The following is a 22,784-nucleotide window of genomic DNA, read 5'->3' on the forward strand; positions in this document are numbered from 1 at the left end:
ACATGGAACCATATCTGATATTTATTGTCCAATACAAACTGCTGCACAAGTAACAATTACTATTATGTCTAATACAAACTGCTGCACAATGATTATGTTCCATCCAAGTTTTATTGCATGGATATATATTTCTGTTTATAGCATTGTCCCCTTTCAATCTGGACATGGCTTCTAGTATTTTAAGGCCTATATCATAGAAAAACATTCAGCAAGTGTGGTTTCTTCCATCCTAGGAATATAAAATGTACGCTACATGTCTTTCTCGCCTAGATTTACAACTTTACTGGCACCCAAAAACAGTAGAAAAGGAGACATTGTTAGAATATGCTCCTTTTTAGGATTGCCTCCATACCCTGAAAAGAGCAGGAATTCACCACTACAAATATAGTGCTACTGGTCTCTTTACCATGGACAAGAGAATGGGAGTGGACTGTGAACTCACATGTTTCCTCTGCCCCTCTTCCACCTGAATTTTTCCCTTCTATCTCTTTGTCAGCTTTAACCATGGTATAGCACAGCACCCGTATGGATAACAATAGCCAGGTTTCCCCTTAATCAGGATTTGCAGATCCACTTCAAACCATTATGAAGATGGGAACCTTGGTTATTGATGATGCAGATTTAAAACAACAGCAGAAGTAGGCAAATTGGTGCCTGCCAGATGTTTTGGCCTAAACCTCTCATGATCCCTGATTATTAGCCATGCTGACTAGGGCGTATGGAGATTGTAGTCCAAAACATCTGGAGGGCACCAGGTTGCCTATCCTAGAACTAAAGCACAGCTAAAGCTGACCAGGGAAGGGAGAGGGAATGTACAACTTACTCCTGATCTCCTAACAATAGTTAAAGAGATCATCAGCAGTTAAATCTTCAGCAAGCACATATCTGTTTATCATCTGTAAAATATGGGATAATATATCTGGAATGCATAGAGAAGTTCTGAATGATGTTTCTAATCTTGAATAGTACACAGTCAGAATACATTAGCAGGAATGTATTTTGAACTCCTTTAAACAATATCTTGCCATGAAATTGATGATCTGCTACAGACTCAAAAAACATGAGGCACAAACATATCACAACAGCACCATGCTTTTCTGGGGAACTACCAATATGTGAACAAATAGGAACTATTAGAAACAGGATACCTCAAACATAGCTGAGCTGAAAAACTAAAAGGATGGAAACTAGGAGGAGGACATATCACTACTTCTATATGAAGAGAACTTAAAACAAAATAGAGATGCAGTTTCACAAAGTAGACTGCTAAGGAGATATGAAAGAGCTATGCCAACTTACAAATAGGGAACAGGATTAGCTGTCTAGCCAGTCTCACAAAACTGGAACTAAGGAGCACCTGCTTAAATGAATATATCAACCAAGGACATAAAAAGGGAATGATTTTTACAATGCAACATGATAAGCAGTTAAAATTTAAAAGACAAAGCATTATCTTTCACTATTCTAAAAAAGAAAAAGAAGTGTTCCTTAAAATAATTAACCCAGGAGTGTTAACCTGAACCTCTTGAGCAGTCTTCACCAACCTGGTGACTTCTAGATGTGTTAACTACAACTCCCATGATCCCCATGCTGGCTGAGGATGGTGAGAACTGTAGTCTAACACACCTGGAGGACACCAGGTTCACAAAGTCTGCTCTTAAGCAGTCCCATTATGTCCTTAGTTCTAGAAGTGCCACTAGAACATCTGCAACCACACAGGCATTAACCACAGTGACTTAAAATCAAGTAAGATTAAAAACTGGAGAAAAAAGACGTGAGAGCCTGACATAGTCTAGGAATTCAATTTTCATGTACCTCAACTAAAACAAATCCATGTAGAAACCAATTCCATTACTCAAAGAACACTTTCTTTCTATATAAGCAACACACCCTTGCCCATCCTCACCCACTAGACTAATTTCTCTTATATGGCTTCCCTCTGCTTTGATTAAACATGTTCTGCTATTGTTCCTTGACTCCGATGACTCATTTTCTTTTATAACAGAAGAAATGGAATGCTCTCTAAAGTACATATTTTTCAACTGTAATCACCAACCTGACATCCGCCGTTGAGCACAGTGGAAAGAACCCATCATTCCTCTGAACATCAGTTGTCCACATTTTTCTTTTAACTTCTGCCCAGCATCCAACAGCAATAGTGAAGGTGGATGCCGGCATTGGCATGGTCACATAATAAAACCAAGTTAATACACCTATGAAGAATAGAGCATACGTTATCCATTGCATTGCACTTGAGCTGCTAAATCTAAGGAGTTGCTTCCCGATTCAATTACCAGGTAGCCTGAGGGTTGGGTTTGTTTTTGTTTTTTAAATTCAACCATAATGGGTGGTATCCAATTAAGTCCTCACAGTGAGGGAGCTGCTCCCATCAGCGGAATGGGGAGATGTGCAATTCACCCTCCAGCCCACTCATGCACCTTCAAACTCTGCTCTGGGATCTTCTAAAGCAGATTTGGGAGAGTGTAGGGGGCTTGTGGGGGGGACAAAAGAGGAGAAACTCCCATCAACTAATGGACATTTGCTTGAATGACACTGTATTTCATCCACGGTTTTCAAAATACCACACTTTATAAGAGACATGGGAAACCTCTGCCCATGGGCCGCATTTGGCCCACCAGCTTCTTCCCCAGTCCCCCCAAATCTGCAGCTGATCAGAGATAAGACGATCTCCCTGCTGAAAAGCTCTTATCTCTGATTGGCAGTTGACTGGAGCTAAGACCTTTTCCCCTGCTTGGTACTGTGAAACAGAGCTGAGAAATACTCTCCCCTGCCACAACTAATCTGCATGGAGTAGTTGAGGAGAAGGGTGTGTGTGTGAGTGCATGGTGTGGATGTGTGTGCAGATGATGTGGCTGGGATGTGCATGTCTGTGTAAATGGTGTGTGAGTGAGATGGCCACATCTGCTTTAGGCTCTGACCATGGCCACCACTGGCATGCACCTCCTGGGAGTTTCTTGGGTGGCAATCTGGCTTTGGGCCAAAAAAGGGTTATCCACCCTGCTTTATGACTATACTATAAGCTCATTTATTCTAACACCTTAATATAATGGTGCAAAAGTAAGCCTTTTACTTCATAAAAATATTAGGTAAATCCAACATTACATAAGCAGAAGGCAAGCTCGTGCAAGCTTCCCCCTCTTTTCCTCTGCAGCTCCCTGTACTCTCCATATAGCCTCTCCAGAGGGTCAGGGGACCTACAGAATACTGTGAAATGTGTCTTACCATTCTGAAGTGGAAGAGGGGAATTGCCTAAAATGGGAACCTTACGCGAACAGTGCAAAATCTGGTGAGACACATTTCACAATGTGCTATAGATCCCCACGACTCTCTGGAGAGCCTTTTGGTCAGGATACAGGGGGCCTCAGGGGGAAGGATAGGAAGGGAAAGATCCATTGCATGACCTTGCCTTCCACTTTGCAACATCAAATTTTACCCATTGCAATCAAACCTATTCCAACTTTAGGATCTCTGGTTCTGCAGAAATTATCCAATACATTCAACTTGATCCTAAGGACTGCAGTCAAGAAGGACCCCATTATTAGTTTCCTTTCTTTTGTGAGGTTAGGTTTACATGGCAGACGTAACAAGTCAACAAACTTGCTGAGCCAGTGTGGTGTAGTGGCTAGAGTGTTGGACTGGGAGTTGGGAGATTCGGGTTCTAGTCCCCACTCAGCCATGGAAGCTCACTGGGTGACTTTGGGTCAGTCACAGGCTCTCAGCCCAACCCACCTCACAGGGCTGTTGTTGTGAGGATAAAATGGAGGAGAAGGAGGACTGCGTATGCTGCCTTGGGTTCCTTGAGGAAAAAAGGTGGGATATAAATGTAATAAATAAATAAAATAAATATATAAACAAACATTTTCTACCCAGTTGTATTTGATGGATGTTGTCTTTATATATAAGAGATTCAAAGGGCATGGATTATGTTTAAATCTATAAAACCCTCTTGAGAACTGGAAAAGAACCAAAGAAGTTCACTACCTGTGGCTGCTGTTATGTCAGCACTGTTGTCCTTGAAGTCAAAGTCCCTGTTCACACATGTATGTTCATCACTTAATGTACCAAGTGAAGACTTGCACATCTGAAGCAGCCACCATAGGCCCAACACTACAGATGGAAGTTTCATACCAGCTCATACACAATACTTCTTTTAAAAAAATGCCAGCTGTGCTCTAGATAAAGTTAGATAAATGACAGGGATGATTTTAGGTCTCTTCCTAGTGACCCATAGTTTATTTTCTCCAAGGCTCTTTATACAGCAGCTGTAGTCCTCACCACTACGAGAAATTCTCATGTTACTTGTACTTGCTTATGTGGCATTCCTATTATGCACATTATTTCCTGAAACTAGCATGGATACTATTATTTGCCTATTTTTCTCTAATTTTAATGAGAGCTTATTGTTCTTCCTCTTGTTGTTTCCAAGAACGTAAAAGAAATTAAATGAACTTAATTGCCTTGTCTCCTGTCCCTAACGTTGTTTTTCTCCCTTCTTGCTCGGTGCCTTTCTGCCTACTGTGTTAAATCTACAGTACATCTTCCTCTTACACTTGTTGCTATCTATTGTCTCAGTAAGCCTTGTGTGGCTCCCTTGGACACAGCACCATCTAGGGTAGAAATGAAAGAAATATTCATGCAATGCACATTTCCACGTGGCACTGAAATGATCCAACTCATACACATAAACACTGCCATGAGTTTGGACTGTAACTGGTGTTTCGTGAAAAATATAAAAACAGAGAAGTGAACCCCTTCCCTTTAATATGCTGTGCCAATGATTTGTGCAGAAATCAATTCCTACAGCCAGGTTTACATAGAAATCTACATAACTGGTAGATGATTCCAGCCTGTTCAGAAACTATACAAAATATATAATTTGAAGCAATAACATTTTTAATTTTAAATAGTGCTAGATGCGATTATGGCATGCTATGTTTGTTATTGAAAGTTCAACTCTTAGAAATGATTTTAAAATATTTTGTATCGCATATTCTGGTTGAAAACACACAAATACATTTAAAATACATACATTTAAATGTATTTGTTGGCTGCTGTATTTGTATTTTTTCCTGCTTATTGTTTCCATCAGGACACACCTATATTTTTTATAAAATAAGCAATTGAATAAAACAAAATACAGGGGCTGTTCACACAACACACTAACCCACACTCAGTGGTTGGGTGTGGGTTGTTTTGAACTGTGGGTTGTTTTGAACTGTGGGTTGTTTGTTGAACCATGAGTTAGTGTGTTGTGTGAATTAATTCCATTCACTGAACCATTCCACAGTCTCTGGCATTTGCGTAATGAGAAATATATTGCATTAAATCTTAAGATGGAGAGGGGACCCATAAACTGGCTTTCAGTTATGAATTGGGGAGGGGTGATGGCTCTTTGCAAATCCTGAACAAAATTAAACAAATGCCTTTTCTGTTCTCCAAAGTACCAGAAGGCACAGCTTTGATTACTAATTCAGAGTGTAATCAGTACTAAAGCTATGGAACACTGATGTCATTTGTGACACACTAATCAACAGTGTGTTGAATTCCCCCTCCCCGCCCCAGCCATGGTTACACTTTCCAAGTTACAAAGCACCCTTTTTCCCATTCAGAAGTGTTTACTTAATTCACGTGGCAGCAAAACTGTAATGAGAAGGAAAGCTATGCTTTGTTTAGATAATTTTTGACCAAAGAATTAGCAAAAGTATGACAGAATATGTTGAACTGCTAAGATTTGAAGAATTTCACTTACAGAATTTCAGTTACAGAAGTCTTCCACAAATACTGCTGCCTCATTTCTTCATTAAAGGGTTTGAAGAAAATGCTAAAGTTCCAAACCTAAGCATACTTACTTGGGGGAATGTCCAATTGAACTCAGTGAGACTTACTTCTGCATAACATGCATATAATCAGACTGAGAAATAGATAGGAGCCCCTTTGTTTGGAAGGCATCGCTAAGCTACTATTTTTTCCAAATACAATTATTGCTCTGTGGGCACACATTAATAAATATAGCACAGTATGCACCGTATCACGTTATAACGTGATCAAGTGCCACACCAATGCATAAGCTGTAATTCTGGGAGGAGTAGGAGGAATTTGAAAGGTCATGAGTGTTTCATCATTTGTGTTTATAGCATGAGCCAAGCCACAACGTAGTGCTGCAATTGCAGGAGAAGGGAGAGGTCATGCTGCCAATCCAGGTTAGGTTGTTTGTTTTTAAGGGTCACAATCCTATGCATATTTAAACTGAAAGAAGTCCTACAACTCCCAGCATTCCCCAACCATCATGGCTTGCTGGGGAATGCTGGGAGCTGTAGGACTTTTTTCTGTCTAAACATGCATAGGTTTCCACCCTACATCAGGTAACTGCATGCACACCTTAGCACAGGGGTAGGCAACCTTTTGGGCCCCGTGGCCACATTTGGAAATTTGAGAAACTGTCCTCCTTTCCCCCTCCTGTCCTTATTTTTCATCCCACTGTCCTGTGGTATGTGAAGGAGATGCAGGAGCCCCAGCCCAGCTCACTGGGAAGCAAGCAGCTCTGTCCAAGCAATGTGCCAAAACAGCTTCTACAGCTTGAAAGCCACTCCCAACAGCAAAAGTTATAATACCACTAAATTGGAACACACATGACTAGGTAGCACACAAAACTGCAACCACTGAAAAAAAAAATCATAAAAGTAGTTTGGGGAAAAACAGAACACTGAGGGAGAAATAGCTTCAGGACAACAGGTTGGAGAGTGTGCCATATCCCGCATGAGTGAGCCAGACATTACAGTACCAGATAAAACACTAATGGAGAGTCTCCCTAGAACTTTAAAGCATTTTGTACACAGAAAAGTGCTACAAAAATTATTGCAAATAATAAGGGCACAAAGACTATAGATTGAACATAAGAACAAAAGAAGAGCCATGCTGGATCGGACCAAAGGTCCATCTAGTCCAGCATTCTGTTCACACAGTGACCAACCAGCTGTTGACCAGGAACCTACAAGCAGGGCATGAATACAAGAGCACCCTCCCACCCATGTTGCCCAGCAACTGGTGTACATAGGCATACTGCCTTTGATACTGTTGGTAGCACATAGCCATCAGGACTAGTAGCCATTGATAGACATCTCCAGGAATTTGTCTAACTCACTTTTAAGGCCATCCAACTGACAGCAATCCCCTTTAAAATGTGCACATATTATTTCCCCCTTGCCACCAAAACATGAATGGGTATGTCTACTTCTCTTGTCTCCTAAAACCCCTCTATCACTTCTTACTTACCCAAGTCCTATAACCCCCTGCAACACTTCTCTGTCTAGCCACAACACATGCCCTCTTCTCTCACAGAGGCTTCTCACACACCTATTTGTTCTTATTACAAAATAGAAAGTGCAGGACAACTGTTATGAAGGTGCATGAATGCATTATTCAGGTATTGTCCCTTTAAAATGCATGGAAGTGGAGCCTTAATATTTTCCTGGTTGTCGCGTCTGTGTATTTTAAAGGAAGATCAGTAATTTTATTTATTGTATTTCTAGCCCACTTTTCTACCAAGATTGGCTCCTAAAACAGATTATAATCTGATCAAATTCCATTCAAGTACAGATGCCTATAATGTTCTATGATATACATATCTCATTCATATACATATACATATACACACACACACACACTTATATATGCATCTCCTTCAACCACCCTGCCTCTTTCCTGCAAGGGTGGGCAAAGGAAAAGCTGCTTGGCTAGAATGTGTGCAGAGTTTCCCTAATTGGGGAAGCCTGCATGCAGCAAAGCCAGGTTCCTGGGCCAAGCATCGGGTGGAAGTTCCACGCAGCTCTTGAGCCAGGGAACAAATGACATCAGGTGGGCGGGACCACAGCCACTGATGTCAAAAGCATGACATGCCCAACTGATGTCATACAGTCCACGGAGGGCTGGGGGGGGGTATCCATTCCCCCCACCCCAATTTGGTTCTGCACCCTTGGTATTATATATCCGGTGTTTCAGTAGATATAGTGAACTTCTCCTTAGGCTGTTTTACTCTAGTTGATCCACAAGCATATCCATGATATACTAAGGATTCTTTGATGAGCTTCCATCAGGCTTTAAAAACCTGCCTGTTCAGGCAGGCTTTTTGGAGTGGGTTAGGGTTTTTTAGAGCAGTGTTGTTGTTGTTGTTTTGTTCAGTTGATTACGTAAATTTGTTATTAGTACTGTACGCTGCCTAGAGAGGCCAGGTAGCAGGCCAGATGGGTGGCTAATAAATCAAATCAATAAATCAATAAAGGATTACAATGAGTTTCTTTATTTCTTTTGTGATCTTGTTGCATTTGTATGTGTGTTCTTTTTGTTGCCATTTCTTTAAAACTTTCTTTCAATTTGAAATTAAATTTCATGTCGAAACTGATTACAATTATAATCCAACACAGCACAAATGAGACAAATACACATAAATCTTCCTCAATTGACATGACAATCTACCAAAGTGAACATTGTTAACAGGTGAAGGCCTTCAATCTGGAACCCTAATGCACTGAACTACTTTATAGTCAAGACCTTACATTGTAAGGCTTTTCTGAATAACACTGAGGGAGCAATCCTGTACCCACTTACCTTGGAGTAAGCCCAATTGAACTCAAAGGGGCTTACTTCTGATTAAACATGCATAGGATTGCACTGCACTTTCCCTTTCAGCAATCCTACTGGCTTTGCAACCCCACATATGGGAAACTCAGGTCTCAACTTTCTTGTAGATCTCTTACATATAAGACATAGAAATATGTTTGTAGCCTAGCTAGTGGTACCCCCATTGCCTTGAAGGAAGAGCAGCCACCCAATTTGAAGATATTATATTTGAAGATATAATAAGGAAGATTGTTGGTTCCTATTCCCAGATCTTTCTGGCGCTACTTGGAAATACCCTCTGCTCTTCCCCAGTAGTATATTGGACACCTTCCGACCGGAGGGGCTCATCTTCCGGTGTCATCTCTTTTAGCCTTGTGATACGTTCCATGGGGTTTTCTTGGCAAGAATACTGGAGTGGGTTGCCATTTCCTTCTCCAGTGGACCACATTTTGTCAGACCTCTCTGCCATGACCTGTCCGTCTTGGGTGGCCCTGCACGGCATAGCTTATGGCTTCACTGAGTTGCGCAAGCCCCTTCGCCACAACAAGGCAGTGAAACAACAATAACAACAATTCCCAGATCTTAGGCCTACCATGCCTATGGCCTGACTAGAGAGAGGCGGAGTCAGAGACAGCTGAGCTGAACAAAAGAGCCTGGGAGTCTCACCAGGCTGTGTGGCGGAAGTATTATTCCCATATTAAAACACTTCAAATGACATTTTGTTTAATATATTAAGATGGCAAATACATGCCGTACCTTCCTCAGATTCTGTTGGTTCCGCTGCATTTTCCCCACTCATTAAAACAACAAAGCATGCATCTGCTCGGACTGTAGCTTGCCATGTTGACATGGCAACAGGAGGTTCTTGGCATGGAAAAAGGGCCCTGTTGTTTATTGGAGACCCCACTGTATAAACACATGGCCTATAGGGAAGAGAAAAAAGATAAGAGTGAAGTAATGTGTACTACTAATTACAGGAAATACTGAGTTCCCAATAGAAATAGAAATTCAAACTATCAATACCCGCAGTGCATCTGGTCTCAATCTCGCCTGAGAAGAAAGAACCAAAGTGTTGGAGATTTGCTTTTATGCATCTTTCAATACAATTTCTATGAATTCTGGGTTTATATTTGCAACTAAGAGGCAAGACAAAAAATCAACATAACATATTTGTACTCTTTGGACTTATATGATATTCTGCTTCAAAACAAAACAAATTTTTCACTGTCCAGAATCATGTCATAGATTTTACAGAACAGTCCACAAATTGATCAGCTTGTTCTCCTAACACTAAACTAAACTAAGGGTTAGCATTGCATCCAAACCATTCCTGTATCTCTGTGCAGAGACTACACCAACCTTCCCCAACCTGGTCCCCTCCAGATTCTTGTACTCCAACTCCTATCAGCTGCAGCCAGCATGGCCAATGGTCAGAAATGCTGGGAGTTGTAGTCCAAAACATCTGGAGGGAACCAGGTTGGAGAAGGCTGGTCTACCCAGAAATATATTGCAGATGCCTACAGGATCCCCATCACTATCCCTGTTAGGCCACACACTATCAGTGATATAACGTACGTTTTGCCCCTAACACATTGGCGGTGTAAGGACGAGGCCCACCTGGGCATGGGCCCAGGATCTTTTTCAGCTGCGTCCAGATCTTAAGAGCTGCCCCAGTTATCATCATCTGCCTTAATACAAGCCTGCCTCTGCCCTCTGAACTCAGTAGCCTTGCAGTTACTAGGACCAGATCTACATGAAAACGCAATGAGAAGCACTTTTCTGTTATATTCAGATTTTCACGAAATCGCTTTGGTCCGTCAGGGGCACATGAAGCAAGAAAAGTGAAGTATACATACCTAAAAACCCACTTTCATGGGTCACACAGCCCTTGAAACCCCATACTTTGGGGTTGGGTGGGCAGAGTAGAACTGAATGTCATCAACCTGGTAGGTGCTGCTCAGCAAACGAAAGAGGGTTGTTCCCTCCCCCTGTCCATGCTCCCCTGCTCAAAGGAAGTTTACTGGAAGCACTGAATTAAAGTTCCTGAATTAAAGCTCCTCCCCACACCTCTCGCCTCTCATCTACCATTGGGATACTGTGAAAGATTAAAGATTAAAACTGTGCTTTTATGAGTGGGGAAAACAGGCTGCATTCTGTGAATGAGTAAAGCCGCTACTGTGGTATTCTGACCAACTGGGACAGCGAAACTCTTATGTGATCTCAATGGGTAAAGCAGCTTGTGAATGGGAAGTAATGCTAAACGGGAAGCCTGGGCCCAAAAGTGCTAACGTGGATGTAAAGAAGCTACTTTTCTATTCTGAATGATTGAAACAGCATTACTCTGATACTGCGAATGGGAAAAAGAGACTAGCTGGAATGACTGAAACTGCCAAAAGGTGTTCCTGTCCTTCAAAGCTTCATAAGAGTGGAGCTTTGAAGCAAAAGGCTTGCCCATCCCCTTATGCTTTTGAGGATCTCTCAGCAATGAAGGGAGGAAACTGCCAAGAGGCAGGAAAGTGAGAGAAGGAGGAAAGAGAAGAGTGTGTGACATTTCCCCCGCACACACATGCTGCCCAGCTGATTCCAGGGAATTATTAGCCTCCTGTTGGGGACAAGGGTGAGTAGGAGGGAGGAGACAAGTCTTCCAGCCCCCACTCTGCTTGGTGGACTAAATGCTGGAAACAAAGAAAGGCTCCTAGGGGAGTCCTGGCTATGCTCCTCCAAAGCTGCCATCAGCTGAGGAGAGTAGAGGCGGCAGGAGACTTCTGCGTACATTTGCTGATCCAGAAATTTAAATTTTCCCGACCCCAATTGAAGATAATGAGTTACTTCAGAGTAGTCATAGCCTTGTGTCCACTCTTTCAAGATGTGAATGGGGGAAAACCTACGTTCCAAAAGTATGCTACTGCCAATGGCAAAAAATAAGGAAATGGGGGGGGGGGACGGAGGGATGGCTCCACCCCTTGACCAAAGGTCACAGCCAGGCACAGACCAACCCCTAGGCACGCCCAGCACGCAGACTGGGGCACACTGCAGCTGAGGTGCAGAGAAGCCACATTTAAAGAAAAATACACACTGAAACAACTTTCAGAAAATGCTCGTTTTGAGGGGGACGCTGCAGGGTTGCTGCGGGGTGGTGACGACGTCATGTGTCATGAACGATCCTGAAGTGCTCTCCCTCCTCACTAAATCACCCATGTAGATGACCCCGCCCAGAGATCTTAGGACTCACTCCTTTAGCAGACTAATAGGGAGTGTAGCATGATGGCACCAGCCTTTTAAACTGGAGAGGAGGCTACCACCTTTCCTTCCACAGTCTGCTCATTATTTTCATTAAATGCAGAGTTCAAAATTGCCTCACAGCACCACTGTCACGTGGTTTTCTTGGAGTGTGCCTAGCTCTGCAGAGACCGGCCCAGCCAATTGCTACCGGGCAATTGCACTTGTGCACTGCACCACTGTAGGTAGCGAGGCCCTGAAAACAGGAAGAGCAGGCACACTGGCTGCTCACATATCAAGTGGAGTGCCAGAGGCCTTCCTCGTCTGTTGCTTCTTCCAAGCTGGCCCAGGCTCCTTATGGGGGCGGCGGGGGGGGGGGCAGGGCAGCAGAAGTGGGTTTGCTTGCAAAAAGAGTTTGAATGAGCAGTAATGCCTGAATTTGGGGCAAATGAGTGTACGGCTTGCCCTAGCTTGTTGGCTTGCTTGAGTGTGTCCTTGGCTCTGCAATCATCTTTCTGGAGTGCACCTGCTTTTTGCATGATCCACGTGGCCAGATTCTGGTGGGTGCATGGTCCTCCTTGGCATCAGGCGTTTGCACTAGGCTAGAGAAAGGTGAACAGATGTGGGAGGAGGATAGGGGCTCCTTGCTCTTTTGTGTTCAAAAGCCACAATGCCTTGTGGCATCTTAAAGACTCACAAATTTCCTGTGGGATAATAAGGTTTCATGGACTGGAGTCTACTATACAGAAAGTTATTTTGAAAGATGTGGCTTTTCATGTAACTGAAGAAAAATGTCACTTGCTAAAATAAAGGTACAGGAGTCCTGGTGATCTCTGTTACATCTGATCCCCCTGGACTGGCTGGCTTTTTACCCACATGTGTTTCCTTTTCCTTCTGCCTCCCTTGAATCTTTCTGTCTGAAGATTTTTTCTTAAATCATATTCCTTCCTCTCCCCTGTCCATACATCCCTTTTTACAAATACAGCTGTTCTTATGAGACAGGGTCCTTTACAGGCACACGCACACAGAGAGACATTTTAGACCTGAGGCAGCTGCCTCAGATAGCTGATTTGGGACATCATGAAAAAGCGGCAAATTATTCATTATTTAATGTATTAATTATTATTGTCTCTTCAGTGCCAAGGAAGGGAGAGGTGCTTGTGGGATTTTCTGCCTCAGGGGCCAAAACAACTTGATTGGCTTTGAATACTACTATGCCTCTTGACTGGGGGCAGGGGAGGGGGAAGAAGGCACCATTTGCTGCTCTGCCTCGGGCAGCAAAATGTCTTGGTCCAGCCCTGGACATAGCTATAGAGAAGAGACCTGTGGGATGGGAAAAGGCAGATGAGATGATACAGGAAATTATGCAAGGTAGGGAAACAACTGAGGGGATAGAGAGAACTGTGGATGGGGAAACATGTTCAAGATTACATCAGACTTTCCGTGTAATCCTAAACATGTTTACTCAGAGAAGCAAGTCAGACTGAGTTCAGTGGGATTTACTCCTAGGTAAGTCTATGTAGGATTGGAATCTTACTCCTTAGTAAATGTGCTCAGAGCTGCACCCTGCTTATCCACCCTGAAGATAGTTCCAGTATCTGGATCTGGAGAGAAATCTGGGGATTGATAAATTTGGTAATTTAAAAAACAAAGAACAGAAAACAAAGGTAGCCATGCTGTCCATGAGAAACAAAACCCAAAATCTACACCTGGGCAATACCTTTATTAGGAATTTTGGCTGGTCCTAATAAAGGTTTCCAACTATGCATTTTGGTACTTTAAGAGTTGTATGATGATGAGGTTGCTAGAAACTTAATATGGCAATATTTGCTGTAGATTTCAGGATTTCAAGAACTTAGAACCCAAGAACTGTTAAAAAATTGTTCTAGAATCCCAGAAACTACCAAATAAAGTATCTGAAATAAAATGAGGAACCACCTTTGGTGGCAACTTTCTCTGCCCCCTCACCTGGTCCAAGCACCAGGAGCAGCAAGGCAACATCCTCCAGTCCTGAGGTCTCTGTCCGGTGCTGTTGGTGATAGGGGCGGGGGAAGTGAGTGAGGATTTACTCAGAAGTAAATCCCACAATGGCAGTTACTCCCTAGCAATTGTATAAGTTTGCAGTCTAAGAGCACAGGTTATTCCAGTCTACAACATGTTCCTACGCTTTCCCTTGCCACTGTGGCATGCTCACTTTGCAATTAATTGGCAAATGTTTAAGGTGCCATACAGCTCTTTGCTGGACCCAGGCACTCCATCCTCCTCATGTGGATTTGGCCTGAAAAGACCAAGAAAAAGTGTAGGTGCATGAAGGGTAGGTTTTAAGCAAGCACAATTTAGGACAAACAAGAGGTTAATTAGCTTGCCTTCTATAAAATTTTAAATTATAGCAATTATTTCTAATTATACACATATATTCGCATATGAAAATTAGCATATTTAAAATGATGCAATTTTTTGTCCTAGGGCCTTAGCCCCAGATCCTTTAGGTACCTAGCACCATCCCTACCCTAACACAATGGTTCCCAAGTGTAGTCCCACAGAAGTGAATGGCAGCCACTCACATATATGAGAAAATGGTAAGGAATTCAAGAAGACCACTTGAATGGATGCTAAACCTGCCCTGCCCCATGTAATTTTACTGTCTGAATAAGGAGCAGGTTTTGCCCCTTTTCAGCTGTGTTCCAAATTGCAGCAAAGAATTCAATGGGAGAAGCAGGCCATTCTCTATCTGCATAGTCCCTTCATCTGCATAGCCCTATTCTAGGTTCAGGTTTTTGGTCATCATGCCAGAATGTGACTAAGTAACCGAGCCCAAGAACTGGCTTTTGTACATATGACAGCAAGAATGTTAACTCTCAGTGAGTATTATTAATGTACATTTCTTTCCAGAGATACAGAAAAATTGATTCAAATCCTCAGTCACTAGCTTCACACATGAAAAACAACACATTAAATGAAATATTTAGGAAGCTGCACAGCTCAGTGACCTTTTATCCCTATCTTCTCAAGGCGTTCACTTCAGTAGCCCAGCAGGCCCCATTCTTTTATCATGATGTGTGCGGAAGGGAGAGGAAGCACAGCCAGACCACCTGTTACGTGGCACATGCCGCTATCCTCCCACACACTGAGACTTCACACTAGAGCTAAAAATATTCATAATAACGTGGGAGAAGATTTAAGATGATGGAACTGACTGTCACTCTTCTCTTTTCTAAGCCCTTCACATATATTTTAGGAGAAAATAGAGAGAGACAATCCACCGGACCACAACTGTATTAGGTAGTGATCCAATTAATTGCTAATCTATGTACCAGAGTATATATGTGTGTGTGTGTGTGTGTGTGTGTGTATATATATATACACACACACAGTTCTTTTCAGCTTCATTCCAGCAGAGCTCACCCTACTATCCTATCAGAGACACAAAATGTATTGTGCAGTCACTATAACTTTGCTACACGCAATGCTACTTCTGCATCTTCCTGGACTCCATCAAACAAAGACAACAAAAAAGGAGAGTCAGGAGTCATGCATCTACCTCACAGGATTTGGGGGCAGGGGGGAAGGAATTACAAATTTAAAGCGTATTCCAAATTAAAAGTATTATAGCCAGGATCCAAAGAACCATGCAACCAGTTCCATGTGCCTGAAGAATCACTGGCCTGGTTTCTCAAATTGCATTCTTTATGCTACATAACAGGCCTTTTAAAAAAAAAATCAGGGGGAGTTTAACATATTTTATTTGTTATATGGCATGAGAATCAGTTGTCCAAAGTAAAAAATCCCACCGGGCACAAAAGCTCTTGCAGTCACCCCTAAAGCAGGCCTCTGGAGACCAGATCAGCCAATATATAAATAACTATAAAAGTATAACTGAGTACAGAAGAACTTAGGCCTAGCTCTCACTGAGGTGGTTGGTCTGTGTCCAACCTGTACCTCTTCAGACTGTAGGTGAAGGCTCCTCCACACAAAAATATTCCCTCCATGTAGAAAATGTATGTCAGAGAGTGAAGGCTAACCTAGGATGTGTGTGTGTGTGTGTGTGTGTGTGTGTGTGTGTGTGTGTGTTGGGGGGGTGTTAATGGAAAAACATTCAATCATGTGAGCCCCCAACAGCAGTCTGAAGCACTACAGCCCAGCGATAAGCTTACCACCTTAATACAATCTAGCCTAACTTGAAGTTTTGTCCCCTGCTGCAACTAGGAATTCCTAACAAGGAAATCCTAATAGTGGCTACATATACATGCAAATTTCAGAATCACTCTCAGGCCCTGCTGGACAAACTCTATGGAAACCACAAGGAAGGAGTGGCAGATGGCTTTTGTTTACATGGACAAGGCAGATACAGACATCCAGATGTAAAATTTTTTATTTATTTATTCATTTCATTTCTATACCGCCCAATAGCTGAAGCTCTCTGGGCACTTCACAAAAATTAAAACCAAAGAGCACACAATAAAACAATATAAAATATATAAAACATTAAAACCACAGTATAACAATACAACCACAATAAAACCAGAATAAAACCTAGCAGCAATGCAGGGATTTAAAATACAGATTTAAAACAGCAAAGCTAAAAGTGTAGAAAGCTAAAATGACTGGGAAAATAAAACGGTCTTCACCTGGTGCCGGAAAGAATACAATGTAGGTGCCAGACGAACCTCACTAGGGAGCTCATTTTACAGCTGGGGTGCCACAGCAGAAAAAGCCCTCCTCCTAGTAGCCACCCACTTCACTGCCTTTGGCAGGGGCTCACGGAGAAGGGCCACCGAGGATGATCTTAAGATCCGGGCAGGCACATATGGGAGGAGGCGATCCTTCAGATAACCTGGCCCCAAGCAGTTAAGGGCTTTGAATGTTAATACCAGCACTTTGAAATGGGCCCGGAAATGGATTGGCAGCCAGTGCAGCTGGAAAAGTATGAGCTTGTTGGCCAGTCCCTGTTAACAATCTTGCTACCCTATTTTGGACCAGCTGAAGTTTCCGGACTGTTTTCAAAGGCAGTCCCACGTATAACGCATTGCAGTAATCCAGACGAGAAGTTATCAGATCATGGATAACTGTAGCTAGGCTATCTCTGTCCAGATAAGGGCATAGTTGGTATACCAGCCTAAGCTGATAAAAAATGCTCCATGCCACTGAGTTCACCTGTGCCTCAAGTGACAGTTCTGGATCCAAGAGCACTCACAAACTACGAACGTGATCCTTTAGGGGGAGTGCACCCCCCTCCAGAACAGGTTGAATATCACCTAGCCCGGCAGACGAACCACCCGCTAACAGTACCTCTGTCTTGTCTGGATTGAGTTTCAGTTTATTGGCCCTCATCCAGTCCATTACCATGGCCAGGCACTGATTCAGAACAGCCACTGCCTCACCTGGGTTTGATGAAACAGAGAGGTAGAGCTGGGTGTCATCCGCATATTGATGGCACCTCAGCCCACACCTCTGGATAACGTCCCCCAGCAGTATCATGTAAATGTTAAACAGCATGGGGGATAAAACAGGGCCCTGTAGAACCCCATGGCATAATTGCCATGGCACAGAGCAATAATCCCCCAGCACCACCTTCTGGAATTGGTCATCCAAGTAGGAACAGAACCACTGCAGTGCAGTGCCTCCAACTCCCAACCCAGACAACCTATCCAGAAGGATACCATGGCCGATGGTATCGAAAGCCGCTGAGAGGTACAGGAGAATCAACAGGGTCACACTCTCCCTGTCCCTCTCCCAGCAGAGGTCATCCCACAGGGCAACCAAGGCAGTTTCCATTCCAAAACCAGGCCTGAAGCCCAATTGAAATGGATCTAGATAATCTGTTTCATTCAAGAGTGCCTGGAGCTGTCCTGCAACCACCCACTCAAGCACCTTGCCCAAGAAGGGGATGTTGGCCACTGGCCTATAATTGTTAACATCCTCCGGATCCAGGTTAGGCTTTTTCAGGAGTGGTCTGATTACTGCCTCTTTTAAAGCGGCCGGCACCACTCCCTCTCTCAAGGAGGAATTTACAACGTCCTGGACCCAGCCGGACATCCCCTCCTTGTTTGATTTAATAAGCCATGAAGGGCAAGGGTCAAGCACACAAGTGGTCGACTGGACTTGGCCAAGACCTTGTCAGCATCCTCAGGCCTCAATAACTGAAACTCATCCAATAAAACTGGACCAGACAGTGCTCTGAATGCCTCTACCAATGGAACTGCATTAATCGTGGTGTCCAATTCATGGCGAATCTGAGCGACTTTGTCTTCAAAGTGCCATGCAAACTCGTCACAGCATGCAACCAAGGGTTCCACAGTCTCTCTCCCTGGCCCAGAATGTAACAGGCCACGAACCACTCAGAAAAGCTCTGCTGGATGACACTGAGAAAATGCAATGCTGGTGGAAAAGAACTGTCTCTTTGCCACCCTCACTGCCATAGAGTAGGCTCAATAGTGAGCTCTTACCTGTGTTTGGTCAGACTCAGCAAAAGTTTTCCTCCACCTGCGTTCTAGCCGTCTCCCCTCTTGCTTCATTGCCCTCAGCTCAGGTGTATACCAAGGAGCTGGCGGGGCTCTGCTCAGAGGGAGAGGGCGTTTGGGCACGATCGTGTCAACTGCCTGAGTCATCCCTGCATTCCACAGAGCGACCTGGGCTTCGACAGGAGCACCAGCCATACCAGCAGGAAAATCCCCCAGAGCCCGCTGGAATCCATCAGAATCCATTAGCCTCTGGGGGTGGACCAGTTTAATAGGTCCCCCACCCTTGCAGAGGGGGAAGGCTGCCAAGAGTCTAAACCTCAACAGGAAGTGATCTGACCATGACAAAGGGACAGATGTTAATTCCTCTACTTTCAGATCACCATCCTCCTGCCCAGTCAAGAAAACCAGATCAAGCGTGTGTCCTTTTATATGTGTTGGGCCGATGACATGTTGGGACAGCCCCATGGCTGTCATGGCGGCCATGAAGTCCTGAGCTGCCCCAGATACAGCAGCCACGGCATGGAAGTTGAGATTCCCCAGGACCATCATCCTAGGGGTCCTCAACACCAAGCCTGAGACCACCTCCATCAGCTCAGGCAAGAAGTCTGATGGGCAGCGGGGTGGGCAGTACACCAACAGAATCCCTAATCTGTCCCGGGCACCCAACACAAGGTACAAGCACTCAGGATCTGCACTCGAATGAGTGTTTAAAAAAATAACTTTCTATGGCATTAATGGTTGCTGGGGAACATGAGCAGGAGGGTGCTCTTGCACTCATGTCCCACTTCTCGGTTTCCAACAGGCAGCTGATTGGCCACTGTGTGCACAGAATGCTGGACTAGATGGATCCAGCATGGCTCTTCTTATGTTCTTACAGCTATTCTGATATTGTTACTGACTGTTCATATACCACTTTTCAGGCCAAAGGGAAACCAAAGCAATGAGCAGCATATTATACCAATACTACAGTGGTACCTAACTGGAAGCTGGGTTGTAAAATGCAATAACCACTCCTGAGCATATTATTGTAAAAGACTTCCATTCAATTGCAAATTGGCTTAACAGGCAGGGGCCAAAAAGCACCTGCACCCCGCCCCCCCAAACACACACACACACTTCCCCATTAGCTGTAGCACCTCAGGGCTGGTATGGTCAGGGAAGCGAACAGGAAAATGTAAAAGTAGCACTGGGGCAGGGGACATAATTTCTGCAGTGGGCCTGTCACTCCTTGCCCCAGCAACAGAGCCTCCATACCTCCACAGTAGCATGAGCTGCCTGGTAGTTGGGACAGGGGAAAGTTTTTAAACCCCATTGACACGGAAAGAACCAGAAAGAAGGCAATGGAAAGATAGTTACAGTGCACAGACTAGGTGATAAAACATATCTGTCGGAGATGCACTCCAGGCTATCTTCTCAGCTGAAGATGGATATGAGGAAAGCAGGGGAAAACACACACACACACACACACACACACAGCAGCACTGTGGCATAATGCACAGAACTAATAAAAGCACGGAATTTGGGAGAACGGAATCTTTCCTCTCTTATTATTTCTGAATTACCACTGACCAGTCTTAGTGTAAAGCAATCCTAGAACAAGTGAGTATGTCGAGGCAAAGGACTATAACTATCCGTTCCACTTGGAATTCTACGAACCCCAGCTTGAGCCAAGGTATGTGGGAGTAATGCTAGATACAATCTAAAGGAGGGAATAGGAGGCTCCTAACGTATTGCTTCTTGGTGACTGAAGTAACCACTAAAACCTTCTCATTTACAATTTAATAAAATCGTTATATCCTTAAGAGCCAAACCAAACAAGACAATACTTGATCCATGATCACATCATTACATGTTTTCAAAAGGGTACATTTAACCAGGGGGGCGTTCATTCTTTTTCCCTTTCTGTTTCCCGTTTTCCCAATCTGAATTGCTCCTCCTCTCCTGGAGTTGCTTTCTGCCCATGTGGCAAACATACAGGTTCTATATGGGGACTGATATGTTCTGCCTCCAAGGCAAACAGCAGCTCCAGGAGAAGGAGATTCAGACAGGGAAAATGACATTGGAGGAGTGTTAACCCACCCTTATTCCAGCCCTGATTTGTACTAACATAAGTGGAGCCATACTGTATCAGACCAAGGTCCATCTAACCCAGCAATCTGTTCACACAGTGGCCAACTAGCTGCCCAAAGAAACCCACAAGCATGACATGAGTACAACAGCACTCTCACACACAATGGCATATACACTTTTTTAAATCCACAGGTGATATGGTCAGATATTTCCTGCAATCTTGCATAGTTGTCCCCTTAATAAAGTTTTTTTCCCTATATAGAATATTAAATAATGCAGATGCTAGATTATGAAAAGACCTGACAAACGATTAGTTGGGATGAAGCTGAGGCGAGTCAAATGACAACAAAGAAGTAGGCAAGTTGTGTTGTTTCAGAAAATAATGTCTTGCATATCTCTAAACTATAATTTCTTAAATATTTCAGGGTTTTACAGCTACATTTTTAGGTATAACTATAATGCATGATATATACTATATGGACTACAGAATTGTATTTTGGCTTATGGGTTGTCAACCTACTTTCAGATCCTAACTGAAACATTAAAACAAATAGCAACAAACAAAAACGTACTATCTTATTAAATAAAGCAATCATATCCAGAACATTTTAACTTTCTAGCATTGAAATATATTTTGCATTTACTACTAAATGATTTCTTATACAAGCACTATTGACCCTAGGGAATTGATTAAAAAAACAGAAAAATGAAAGTGCTTGTTAGAATGTTTGCTTCTCATACCTTTTATCCAGAGTACACTACAATCAATTATTCCTTGTCTTGAATATTCAGACTTAAGGAATGCATTCACTTCATCCAGACTTAAAGTGATATAATCCTGCTAAGCTATCATGAGCTGTGAACTTTGTATGCTTTGCTACCAAGCAGTCTAAATTCAACCTCAAAACGAAACTGAACTCTGCCCCATCTGGCACATAACAAAAGAACACCTAAGCCTGTTGCCTACCTGTCACTTTGGTCTGTAGTCCAGCTAAGCGATCTTCCTTCTGGCTTTGTTTTGTACCATATCCTGATGGCACGAGGGAAGTCCTTTGGCTGTTGGACACCTGCTTTCCTGATCTTCAAGCTCCAAGTGTCAGTAACAAATGGAAGCTCCCTACAAGCAGGCGCCTGGCTGCAGTGCCTGTAGTAATGAAGCTGCTCTCTCCAATGATCTGCAGGTAATGTCACAAGTTCATGCACAATTTGATTCCTAAGATCCCTTGGATTCTTAGAAGCATCCATTAACTTGGCAGAGCTTGTAAATCTTTCAGTGCCTGGAACCACAGCAACATCTACCTCCTCGACCTTTAACACAGATAAATCACAGCAGTCCAAGACCAGCAAAAAATCTTCACTCCCATGAATCTCAATGTCACAGCAGTTCTTTGAACTAGAAATCCCAGAAGCCTGTTCCCTGTTGCCATGGCTACCGTTTTTATCAGAAGTATCATTTTCACCTTTACCACAGACAGCAAAATCATTACATCCAGTTTTGGTTGAGTGGGCACTTGCATTTGACACGGAATCGTGGCAGGTTTCACCTGACCACGTATGACAAGCTTCTTCCACGTGCTCACTGTCTCCTTTTCTGCACCTGCTGTCAGTTTCCAAGAACAGAACTATGGTGCCCCCAATAACATGGCTTTTTAAGTCCACATCCAGGTCCAACACATAATGCCTTACCAGCATGTGGTTAGTATTCGCCATCAGGGGCAGATCATCTTTGGTAAGGTCTAGTTCCATTTCAGTATGCCAGTCTTCTATACAACCACTTCTTTCAATAACAGCCAGTATGGTAAGTTTTCCAGTTGTCATAAAAAGCTGTTACATACAATAATGCATTTTAACAGGGCAAGCTGCCTACACATCACCACTTATCTCTCTTATCTTACCCTGTGAAGAAAAAAAGCAATCAACAGTCACATGTCACAATGGCTGCAAAAATGGAAGCAGCCTACACTGAAATTACTTTTAAATAATAAATATTAAAGGATTACGTACTGAGTTTGTTAGTCACATAATACATACCAAGCAAGAAAACTGCAGAAAAAGAATTTTGCAAAGAAAATTAAAAGGAAAAGTCTTCTACATAATAATCGGGGAACAAAATGGGTGAAGCGGATTTCTGTACATAGTTCTCAGTTGAAAGGAAGACGCCTCAGCTGTCTATGTAGGAAAAAAAATGTTTATCTAGTTCTTAAGAAGTAAAACGTATCATGTCTAACGTCTCACCTCAGAATGGCAACGAATAACATCTCTGCTATAAATCTAAGTAACGTGTGATTGAAGGCTAAATGGCCTCACATGTTTTATTCCCCAAGAGCAATAATTTAATACATACAATGTAACTCCGGGGATTAATGTACTTTTCACATTATGGCTGCACTTATATTG

At 43.1% G+C, this 22,784-nt stretch overlaps 1 protein-coding gene across 21 annotated transcripts in view; it reads right to left on the bottom strand.

Annotated features, from left to right (window-relative positions):
• The window catches only part of AOPEP (aminopeptidase O (putative)), a 237,667-nt gene that overhangs the window by 206,713 nt on the left and 8,170 nt on the right, over positions 1-22,784 (bottom strand). For all 21 annotated transcript variants that reach the window (XM_084834121.1, XM_084834128.1, XM_084834117.1 and 18 more), the window contains 3 exons: positions 21,355-22,283; positions 9,394-9,560; positions 2,057-2,213 (listed from right to left, as the gene is read on the bottom strand). In XM_084834121.1, coding sequence (XP_084690247.1) covers positions 2,057-2,213; positions 9,394-9,560; positions 21,355-22,205 — 1,175 coding nt within the window. In that variant the 5' untranslated portion in view covers positions 22,206-22,283. The remainder of the gene's footprint in view (positions 1-2,056; positions 2,214-9,393; positions 9,561-21,354; positions 22,284-22,784) is intronic.

The sequence above is a fragment of the Heloderma suspectum genome, chromosome 2, assembly GCF_057233095.1.
Source record: "Heloderma suspectum isolate Gila_16-S chromosome 2, 16-S_ref, whole genome shotgun sequence".
Taxonomy (NCBI): domain Eukaryota; kingdom Metazoa; phylum Chordata; class Lepidosauria; order Squamata; family Helodermatidae; genus Heloderma; species Heloderma suspectum.